Source organism: Eubalaena glacialis, chromosome 5 (genome assembly GCF_028564815.1).
Source record: "Eubalaena glacialis isolate mEubGla1 chromosome 5, mEubGla1.1.hap2.+ XY, whole genome shotgun sequence".
NCBI classification, from domain to species: Eukaryota; Metazoa; Chordata; class Mammalia; order Artiodactyla; family Balaenidae; genus Eubalaena; species Eubalaena glacialis.
In genome coordinates, this window is record NC_083720.1 from 151024967 (window position 1) to 151037127 (window position 12161).

Below are 12161 nucleotides of genomic sequence, written 5' to 3' on the forward strand. Positions count from 1 at the left end.
CTGATGAAGTAAATAGAACATTCAGGCATAGACTAAATGCGTGTCAGCCAACAAGCGGCATTCCAAATCAGTGGGAAGTGATGGACTATTCAATAAGTTGTGTACTAATAGATAGCTATGTCAAGAAAAACAACAGCATTTGAACCATTACCATATATAGTATATTGTTATAATAATGGTCTCCAGTGAATAGTCTCCCAGCATCAATGGTTTTGGGTAATCCCCTCAAACATTGACCCTAGGCTTGGCTATATCATTTCTTAATGTCATTGGGACCTAAGCAAACATGAGGCAAGCAGAGAGTTGACTATTTAGAGCTTCCCTTCTTAGAACGCCACAGTCACCTTGCGAGGAAGTCTTGTGTAGCATCCTTGAGGATAGAAAACCACACTGAAAGAGGGAGGCCAACCCATCCCTGGTTTCCTTGCTGAGCTCAGCCACCAACCAACCCAGCAGTTGAATGAAGCCACATGAAGCCACCTCATTGAGTATATGGAGTAAGTAAAATATGGTGGCTCATACTTCAGCTTCCTGGGAATGACCCTGAAGCAGTAAATATACTACAGACAGCTATGGGGACATATCTTTCAAATGTAGTGTTGAAAGAGGAAAACTAAGACACAACATGAGATATATGCCATATCATCATTTATATAAATAAAAATGCAAAAACAAAACAAAACAAAACTCTCCCCTTTCCGTCTTTCCCTTACTCTTACATACCCAAGAACACACACACAGGATAATTTTTTTTAATACTAAGTCCAAATAAATTTCAGAACATATATTATAATCCCTTAACCTGTTAAGCAATAATTATTCATGCAGCTTTAGTCTTGTCTGAAGAAAATGTAAAACATAATGGGAAAATAATAATACAACTACTAGTATTAATCATGTTTGTAACTTTTACTACATATTTCTATCTCAGTTCCATTAATTTAACAAAACACTATGGACCGAGTGGCTTAAATGACAAAAATTTATTTCTCACTCTTCTAGAGGCTGGGAAGTCAGAGGACAGGGTATCAGCATGGTCAGGTTCTAGTGAGGACCCTCTTCCTGGTTTGCAGACTGTCATCTTCTTGCTGTGTCCTCCCATGGCAGGGAGAGAGATCACCTTTCTAAGAAGTGTCTCTTCTTATAAGGGCACTAATCCCATTCACAAGGGCTCTAACCATGACCTAATTTCCTCCTAAAAGCTTGACTTCCAAATAGCATCACATTGGGGATTAGGGCTTCGACATATGAATTTGTTGCGGGGGCACTATTCAGTCATAGCATTCCACCCCTACCTCCTCAAAATTAATGTCCTCCTCAAGTGCAAAATGCACTCATTCATACCAATAGCCCCCAAAGTCTGAACTCATTCTAGCACTTAAAGTGTAAAGTCCAGAGTCTCATCCAAATATCACCTAAATTAGATTTGGTGGAGACTCAAGGTATGGTTCATACTGAGGCAAAATTCCCATCTTTTTGTGAACCTGTGAAATCAAACAAGTTATGTGCTTCCAAAATACAGTGGTGGGACAGGCACAGAATAGACACTTCATTCCAAAAGGGAGAACAAAGAGAGAAGGGAGTGGTGATGATGAGTCCCAAGCAACTCTAAAATGCAGCATGGCAAACTCCATGAGATTCTGAAGTCTCAAGAATATACTCTCTGGCTAGATGCTATGGCTTCCAGACCCACTGGAGTAGTAGTTCTGCCCCCTGCAGCTCTGCAGAGCTCTGGGTGGTCCTGCCGCTGAAGCTCTGGGTGATGTCTCACATCTTTTCAGTCCTAGGATGTGGCCCTGATAATCCTTGAATCACCTCTGGAGCCATTTACCCTTTGCCTTGAAGAATAATGCATGTCCACAGCTGAATAGCTGTATGGTTTCATCCTGTAAAATTCGAGAAGTCAGACAACCTCCCTTCACTCCATCCCATCTCCATCTCCTTTAGTTCAAACTAGCCGTGTTCTTCCTGGTGACTGATTCATTCTGTGGTTCCACCCACACTAATCTCCTTATCAAATGGTCAATCTTCCACACACTTAATGTTCTCTTCTGAACATGCATTCTCATTTTTTGTATTATGGACACAGAAAACTCTCCACATCTTTATATTCTGGCTCCTTTTTGCTTAATGATTCCTTCTTCAATTCATCTCTCTTCTCATATTTTTACTATAAACAGTGAGGAGGAACCAGGCCACTCCTTTAGCACTTTGCTTACAAATCTCCTCAGGTGAACATCTAAAATTTCATCATTCCCGAGTTCTATCTTCCATAAGACACTAGAACACTAACACAACTTAACCAAGTTCTTTGCATATAACAGAAGTCACCTTTCCTCTGGTTCCCAATAATGTTTCCTCAGTACCGTCTGAGACTTCATCAGAATGGCTTCTACCATTCATATTTCCACATTCTGCTCATGATTTTTCGTGTATTCTTTAAGAAGACAGAGACTTTCTCTCCTTTTTTATTTCTGGGGCTTCATGAGGCTTGCCTTTAGCATTCCCTCCATGGCAATATTGACTATTTCTCACATGTTTCAAAACTGTCCCAGCCTCTACCCATCACTCAGCTCCAAAGTTGCTTCCACACTTTTACAGCAGCATCCCTACTTGTGGTACCAAGGTGTGTCTTAGTCAGTTCATGCTGTTTTAACAAAATACCAGAGCCTGGGTGGCTTAAACAACAGAAATGTATTTGTCACAGTTCTAGAGGCTGGGAAGTCAGAGACCAGGGTGTCAGCATAGCGAGGTTCTGGTGAGGACCCTCTTCCTGGTTTGCAGACTGTCATCTCCTTGTTGTGTGCTCACATGGCAGAGACAGCGAGAGAGATTATCTGTCTCAGGTCTCTTCTTATAAGGCTACTAATCTCATTCATGGAGGCTTCTCCCTCATGACCTAATTCTTCCCAAAGTCTCCTCCAAATACCATCACATGGGGAATTAGGGCTTCAACATGTGAATTTGGAGGGAGGTGAAGGATATGGGGCACACACATTCAGTACATAGGAGTTATTAAAAATATTTTACTAGTAACTGGAGGTTGGAGACATTTTCTACAACTTTACCAGAAGAAAATGTTATGCAAAGAATAAATCATTTCAGGAAAAAAAATCAAGAATTTTTCCTTCGCCCAACTTGCAAAGTTACACATTTTTTTCCTTATCAATTGTCAAATGATCTCAATTAGAAAAACTAACTGTGTATGTTACAATCCTCGCTCCAGACAGCTCCGTACATACTAGACTTGAGACTCTCAGACCCCTCAGCCAAGGAAATCTGTGCTGCTCTTTTGCAAAACCTTTACCCTTCTTCACCTTGCTCTGTCCCAGGGGTCTGGCCAATGAGAAGCCTGGCTGGAGGTTGCATGCAGAAGGTGGGACCAGAGTGTATTATCCCCACTCTCCACCCCCCAGCACCTTGTCTGCTGATTTCTAGGAAACCAGTTGTTTCTTAAAATGGAAAGTCCCAGATCCTCACAAGACATACCTCTCCACCTAACTCCTTCCTTCCAGGACACAGCAGTGACAACAGCCTTACTGTTGCTTTCCACACATTACTGCACTATCACTTGTAGTCAATTTACGTTGCTTTGTAAACAGTCTCTTTGATTTATTCTAATTAGAATTTGCACTTTTCCTTCTGGGATCCAGACTGAAATGAGCTCTCTCTTCCACTGAAAGCCTAGCATAACAAAAGTTAGTAGCTGTAGCAAATTAGTAGTTGTAACCCATCTTTTCTTTGAAGAGTTTCCCCAAATACTCTTGCAAGTCAAGGCACAAAATTATAAGCACCCCACTACTTGACATAATTACATTAAGCACAGAAACCATTTATTTCCTCTCCATTTCCTTCCTAAGGTTTTATGAATTGTACTGCACACAGTAGGTTGTGAATTATTACTGAATGTGATCACATAGCCTCTAGAACCCAAATCATGCCTAACCTGGTACCTCAGGGAACCTGTTTTTCACTTCCTTTTCTGTCTTACAGGTACACAATGGACACTTGGGTAATATTTTTTGATTGATTAATAAGATTCTAATTTGTTCATGTCTTTGTTTTATCTTCCTTTTCTCTTCCCACCTCTGTGCTCACAAATTATTTCTCACTCTTCTAATTACTAACCCCACTTCTGTTATGTCACCTCTGATTCATTTACCAATTCTTACATGAAGCACATCCTCTTCAGAAGAACAGGTAAGGTCAGGGAAGCTGCTATTTTCAGATTTTCATGTTGTTTTACAAAAAAAGTTAGGGAGAGCAACCAATCTTTTAAAATGCCATCTTAATACACAGTTGTCATATTTTTCCCTAAGCTGTTAAGCTCTTCAGAAAAAAGTGGACGGCTTTGGTGTTTGAAATACGGTCTGTAGTCCATGTGGTGTGCACAGAATTCTTAATAAATCTGCTTTTTTCTGTATGCCCTGGCTACTCACTGGAAGTGATAGAACTTTAAACACTATATTAATTCTGTCAAGCGATTAGACATCCTGAATATACTAAAATTAAGTTATGTATTTATGTCTCAGTTTTTCCTAAAAGAATCAAACTCCCTACACAACAGAAAAATAAGATACCAGAGAAGGAAGACAATAGGGGATTTAGTGATCAGTAATACATTCTACTTCATTTTTTAAGAAAAAAAATTAAAAATGAAAGTAGGGAAGAAATAATGTAGCTAAAATCTTTAATATAGAATTCGCACAATATACTTATAAAAGTCAGGAAGGAGGGCATCCTGGTGTTCATTTCAGCTTTTCAACCTGTGTGTTGAAAACAGAAAACTTCAAAGTATTATCATTTCTCAAACACATCTAAGCATTAGGCCAATTCAGAAACCGTCCTTGCTCTCGTTATAAATCTTTACTAAATGTGTCAATTTTACTTCTTCTGTGATTCACCTCTTTTGAATGTGAATGTGACCACTCTTTAGGAACAGGTGTATTTTACTGAGTTGTTTATGTGAAATTCAGATAAAAACTAAATCCTCTGGTACTTGAGTAGGAACAGCATTCAATCTTTTCTTACAAGGGTCGGTCTGGGATCATAGAAAACAACTAAATATAAAGGAATTCATAAACTAGTGAATGATGGCTCATGTCAGCTTTATGGTTTGTGCCCATGAAAACTCTGTGTTAGCTGTAACACAATGGAGGATATTTCAACAGCACATTGTGTGTGGAGGTTTATATATTAATTGCAAGGAGAGGAGATTGTAATTTTAGTTTCTTATCTGTTAAGCATTTCTTACCTTCCAGTTGGAAAAACAGGATACTTATCATCCAGTTAGGAAAACAAAGTATTAATAATCCTGCTCGTCACTTTTTATGAAGTACTAATTATTTACTTGATCCTATGTTTTGCATTTAGATTTTCACAAGTAAAATCTCAATACAACAAATTCCTATGGCTGTTCAAATTTTCTTGTTCTGAGATTTTATTTCAAAGAATATGCTTTCTACAATTGAGACATCAGAAAAGTTTGGGGAAATTCTTTTATTTAGATGTGGATTGCAGCAATTTTTTTTTTTTTTTTTTTTTTTTACTAATAAGGCATATTGTCTGGCAAAACCAATACTCAAATACACCCAGTCTCCACTTACTACTTCCCATTTGCATCCATTGATATACATGGAAAGACTAGTTTTAAAATCTGGCGAGGTGCAGATGACAGGGTTTGAGGAAAGAGATCATACAGGAATGGAGAAGAAGCATCAGAAACATTTCCCAGGGAGAAAACCATAATTCAAAAAGACACATGCACCCCAGTGTTCATTGTAGCACTATTTACAATAGCCAGGACATGGAAGCAACATAAATGCCCATCGACAGATGAATGGATAAAGAAGAGGTGGTACATATATACAATGGAATAGTACTCAGCCATAAAAAAGAACAAAATAATGCCATTTTCAGAAACATGGATGGACCTAGAGATTGTCATACTGAGTGAAGTAAGTCAGACACAGAAAGACAAATATCATATGATATCGCTTATATGTGGAATCTAAAAAAAGGGTACAAATGAACTTATTTACAAAACAGAAGTAGAGGCACAGATGTAAAAAATAAACTTATGGTCAGGGAGGAAAGGGAGGGAGGGATAAACTGGGAGATTGGGATTGATATATACATACTACTATATAAAAAATAAAAAACTAATAAGGACCCACTGTATAGCACAGGAGACTCTACTCAATACTCTGTAATGGCCTATATGGGAAAAGAATCAAAAAAAAAAAGAGCGGATATATGTATATGTATAACTGATTCAGTTTGCTGTGCACCTGAAACTAACACAACACTGTAAATCAACTATACTCCAATAAAAATTAAAAAAAAAAAAAGAAACACTTCCTAGCTTGTAGGATGGGTCCTTAGTGGTTAAGTATTAGAAGTCAGCTTTAATGAGGACTGTCCAGGTGGGGATCTGTGAGGACTCTGGGGAGACGCAGTCCTATATTATGATTCAGGAGATAAAATAATTGTTTTTCTGCAAATCTTTGGAGCATCTTTCACTCTAAGCTTTGGGGTATCACTACTCTTGGCACTGACCATGGCAAATTAATACAGGTCATTGATTACAATTATGAGATTCCTTCAGTAGCATCTCAGGTCATGGATTTGAAAGCAGGACAGGAACAGAATATCAACACAGATGCTGTGGGGTGAGTGACTTAAAAACTGCTTTGTGAGATTCTATTTGGGGGCTGTCTAGTGAAAGATTTGGGGAAGTCATTCATTACTCAAATGCAAGAACTGTAGCCTGGTCTTGTGGAATGTGGAGGTCATGGCACAGATAATCTTTATTAAGCTTCATGATGTTTCAGTCATGTTTCTCTCAAAGTATCTGTTCTTTTCCCCCTCTCTGCCAAATCACTTCCCTTGCAACGCTCCTGAATTGCCATGACATACACTCTGACTGCAACTCTCCATGTCCTTAGAGATCCAGGTCCTAAAGTCAGCCACAAAATTTTCTGTTACTTTTATTGAAAGTCCTTGAGTAAGACAGATATCGATCCCAAATCCCATCGTTTGTGCAGAGTTCAAAGTCACCCAGTACTCCATGGCAACCTGCTCCACACCCTCCCTAGGAATTGAAACAGCATCTCTAAGAGATGATGGAGTGAGCTCGGCTGCCCATGTTCCTAACAATATGAGCAATTTGGTGACTGGGCAAGGTGCGCACTGGACGTAGATACTGTTGATACAAGTGAAAGCAAGAATAAAAAGGTGAATTTCTCTTATCAAAGTGACCGCTGTTGAATTCACAAATGGATAAATCTCATCACGTTTGGGTAATACCGTATGCTTTTTTTTAACATTGTGGGAATACTGGCTATACAAAAAAATTAATCATTTGTTTTTGTTTTTCCATGTATGGATTATAATAGTTTGTGGTCCCATAGGAAATATTATATTTGATACATAATGGGAAAATGATGCTACTTAACGTATAAAGCATGGACAAGCTCTATTTGTTGATAATATACTATTTCACTGGTAATAAACACGCATTTATTCTCATTCTCAAAACAAGGTACTTTTATCCTCTTCCTGCTGATGAGGAAACTGAAACTCATGGAAGTCAAGCACTTTATATGAGTAAAGGACTTTATATGAGGTCACATATCTATTATATTGAAAAACTGGGTCATGAAACTAAATCAGCTCAGATTGAAAACACCTACTTCATCCAAACAACAAGTTCTCTGAATATGAATCACCTCATGACCTCACTTTAAAGCATAAAAGCAGTAATTAAAGTTGAATCTTTTTATAAAATTTATAATGAACTAGATTGATTAAACACTCAGAAAAATAAAATAATTTGGTAAAGAAAAGAAGGCTCTCACTCGCCTCACCAAATCTGACAACAAATCCACACAATGCCGTGCCGAGAGGTTACAATTTCCTAGTTACTTTATTTCCCAAATACACAAAGTCATTTCAAGAATAAGTTTTAACTCCCTCATTTCTCATAGTCTGCAACTTCCTACACACATTCTGACAAACATTAGACAAACTATGTTAGGCCTAGTACTATGCAGGATTTTATTATACTAAGCAGGCATGAAAGTTGAGAGCCTTGTAAATATTAATCACAGACTAATGAACAGTGGGATACTTCAGAATATCAATCTGTACTGGGGGAAATTTTGAATTAGAGACACCACTTCCTACCAATAAATCAGTAGTGAAAAATTGAAGGCTTTCTCAATGCATCTGCTTATATAGCTAGATCTCTAGTCCTAAAGGATACAGTGTGGATGCCAAAGGGATGTAATTTTATCACCCCACATGGGGCTTTTGCATTTTTAATGGAACCATTTTTTAAAATTGTATTTACCTCCAAAAGAGGCTGGATTGTATCACAGGAAACTTGAGTGCATTCTTCAGCATCGGAGTTAAACTAGTTCATGAGTGGTTAGAGCTTGTCTCCTTCTTCCTCTTTAGCATTCAAATACCATTGCCTAACGGGAGCAGAAGACCAGGTTAAGAGGAGAATTGAAATGCCAAGACTTGACTGGTTTATGGCTTTTATTAAATGTGCAAATTATTGCTTTTGCCTCTGAGCACTTATACCATATATAACAAAAAAAGACAGTATCTTCCATCATAATTAACAATTCCATAAATGACACCAGACACAATGATACATCTCCACACTTACATGTCCTTAATGACTGTCAATGAATGGAAGTACATCCCTTTCCAATAGCCCAAGTTCATTATTTATTAAGACAAGTATGAGAGTGGGTAGTGATAATTAGGATTTTATGATATTTTTGATGCCAATAACACAAAAATAATGAGACTCAGTTTTCAGTTTGAGGGCTTTTTTTGTTTGTTTGTTTATTCTTTAACATTCAGGTAGTATTTAAAACCTGCACTAGGTATTCATATTTTAATGGGAGCATTTAGAAGTGATTGTTAACAATATAAAGGTCTCTTCATACCATTGTAATCAGGACTCAAATTGTATCCTGAATAGGTATAGTATGAGCTTTGTTTACTGAAAGGACACAAGCACAGTTATTAGGGACACAAGAAAAAATAAAGATCCAGTAAGTCAACCAGAAATGGTGCATGTCATTCTGAAATACAATAGAAATATTACTTTCAAAATAATTACTTTATTCCATTTCAAATATATATATATATATATATATATAAAGTAATAGTTACTAAGTAGTAGTATTGCAGAATACTATAATTAATCATTAATCACTAACAGTTTTTCAATTCACTCAAAATTTCTAGACTCATTGAAAGCAGGGCGAGTTATGTGCACCTCCAATATATTCCCAATTCTTTGGGTTTAGTGGTTGTTCAGTAAATATTTAAGATATCTTTTTAAAGGAGTAGATATACATGGTAGCTTTTCTTTTGTATAGAAGAATTTGTACTCTCTCCAGTGACAGCAGTCTCTTCACAAATGTTCTAATATATCTAAAGTTATAATATAGTTTCCTAAGTCTATGTAATACAATAACATAGAAGCAGTTGCAGTCTTATGTCTATTTTCGTAAAATATTTGTGCTTATGTACTTCATGCCTTCCATAATACAAGACTGATTCTTTGAAAACATTCATCTTATTTTTTCTACGATATTAAAGGTCTGTGTTTATTTATATTTTGAGCTTGCCATGTGATTATATTTAAAATTTTATGGATTATTACACTAATGCACCATATTTCTGTATTATGTGTGGAAATGGTAATTTTTTTTACAAAAATTAAACTTTGTTTAAGAATTAGTATACTGAAAATGAATTGCACAGGTGACAATAATAAAAATGGCTATCTTTAGAGTTTGTTTTGTTTTGCTTTGTTTTAATACTCACAGTAAACTCATCTTAATTTTTTTCATTTAGGAATACAGTCAATGTAACATAACAATACTTTTCTGATCTTTATTTTTAAGGAATTTTTGGAAATATTAGGAGGTGTTTTAATCAATATTATTAACAAAAACAAAATAAAAGTCCTTTACAATTCTGTTGTCCAATATGCATTTTGGATATAATTGTGTATAGTAGTTTCTACCTGATTTTATCTTATTTAACCTACTTATTCTTATTTTTGCTAGGAAGCCACTGATGTTATAGGTCAGGGTTTCAAAATGTATTTATACCCCGCAAAAAACCAAACAAACAAAAAACCCCACAAAATATATTTACCCTTGTCACAGGGAATTTTGATAATTTACAGCTAGCATTCAGGACAAAAAGCACTGAAGTAATCAAAGAGGTCACCAAAACATATTTTAAAATAAATTTATTTTTTTAATTGAATTTAATAGAAAAATGCCATAAATCTCCAAAGTTCATCATTGTTCAATATAAAATAACCGATACAATGCAGGTATATCATTACAAATTATAATAGTATTTGCTTGGCAAGGATGAAAATTTTAACTTGTATTTGAAATTTATAATAAAATAAATGTTAAAAGCATAAAGATAGTTAATCAAGATGATCCTAAAATGTAATAAATAGAAGGATAATAGTTTTATACACCTCCTGAAAAAAATCTACATCTATTAGGGTAGAGAGGCAGCTTAAAATGAGAAAAATATGGATAATTATCTAAATAGTGATGATTGTCAGATTTATTTGAAGGTCATAAACAATATAAGAAGTAAATGAAGTGAGTGAAAGCGATATATATTCAAGACTTTTATTCTTGCTGGCTTTCTTGCAGTTAACAAAGTTGATTCAATATCAGTAGGTTTAGAGACGTGCAAAATAATGTTTACTTTTTGACCCTCTAGAGTAAAAATAAAATGTGTTGTTCCAATTAACTAGATATATCACTTTTAATTATTTTGCTTTCTACAGCATGAGCTATAACTGTTTGGCTGTAATGAAAGGATGACCTAGAGGAAGGAGGAGGGCAGCACGATTTAAAGTTAATTCTAACACGATTGGGCCACCAGTTGCTGCATAGCCTGACAATTAATGCCTGGGCTGTGATGGCCCTTTCCACCTGCCCACAGTGCATTTTCTTCTGGTAACCACCCCGGAGTTTTCTGTCTAACTTTGGTTTTCATCTTTGCAGGTTTGGATTTATTCTTCATAAAGATGAAGCTGTACTACAAAAGATTGATCTTGAAACCATGTCATACGTCAAGACCATTAACTTGAAGGACTATAAGTGTGTCCCTCAGTCGCTGGCGTATACACACTTGGGAGGATATTATTTTATTGGCTGTAAACCCAACAGCACTGGGGCGGTTCCCCCGCAGCTCTTGGTGGACAGCGTAACCGACTCAGTCATTGGGTTCAACAGTGATGTGACAGGCACTCCATATGTCTCCCCAGATGGACACTATCTTGTCAGCATCAGTGACGTGAAAGGTCTTGTGAGGGTCCAGTACATCACCATCAGAGGAGAAATACAGGAGGCTTTTGATATTCACACAAACCTGCACATATCTGACCTGGCCTTTCAGCCATCCTTTACGGAAGCCCATCAGTACAACATCTACGGTAGTTCAAGCACACAGACTGATGTGCTCTTTGTGGAGCTCGCCTCTGGGAAGGTTAAGATGATGAAGAGTCTTAAGGAACCACTCAAGGCAGAGGAATGGCCTTGGAACCGGAAGAACAGGCAAATCCAAGACAGTGGCTTGTTTGGTCAATACCTGATGACCCCTTCCAAGGACTCTCTCTTTATACTAGATGGACGACTCAATAAGTTAAACTGTGAGATCACTGAAGTTGAGCAAGGAAATACAGTCGTCTGGGTTGGAGATGCCTAGGAGCCCTAGTAAACAATTATTAAATGAAGAGTTTTCCAGTACACTGCACTTAATCCATGGTTTAAATTTACAACTTACATTGCTTAACTTTTCAAGTTTGTATCCTAGGCAAACATAAGTTACTTGGGTGGCCCAAATAAAATAGATTTTTTTTTTTTTGGCAAAGACATACATAATTAGTAATATTGGTTGATTGATTAGAAATATTTAACACAATATTTAATGAGAAGCTATTATACATCAATTACAAGAATCAGATCTATAGTTATGTTTTAAGCCAATAAAATAGGAATTTAAATACATACAAATAACTCAACTGCAGGGAATTTGAAATGATTTTAAGCATCATTTCATTTTGAGGGTGATTTATCTATTTTTTTCTCTGTCCT

At 36.5% G+C, this 12161-nt stretch overlaps 1 protein-coding gene across 3 annotated transcripts in view; it reads left to right on the plus strand.

The window, feature by feature from the left end:
* FSTL5 (follistatin like 5) overlaps nt 1–11772 on the plus strand; it is a 707698-nt gene extending 695926 nt beyond the window's left edge. For all 3 annotated transcript variants that reach the window (XM_061191763.1, XM_061191764.1, XM_061191766.1), the window contains one exon: nt 11070–11772. In XM_061191763.1, the coding sequence (XP_061047746.1) occupies nt 11070–11772 (703 nt within the window). The remainder of the gene's footprint in view (nt 1–11069) is intronic.
* The last annotated feature ends 389 nt before the right edge of the window (nt 11773–12161 follow it).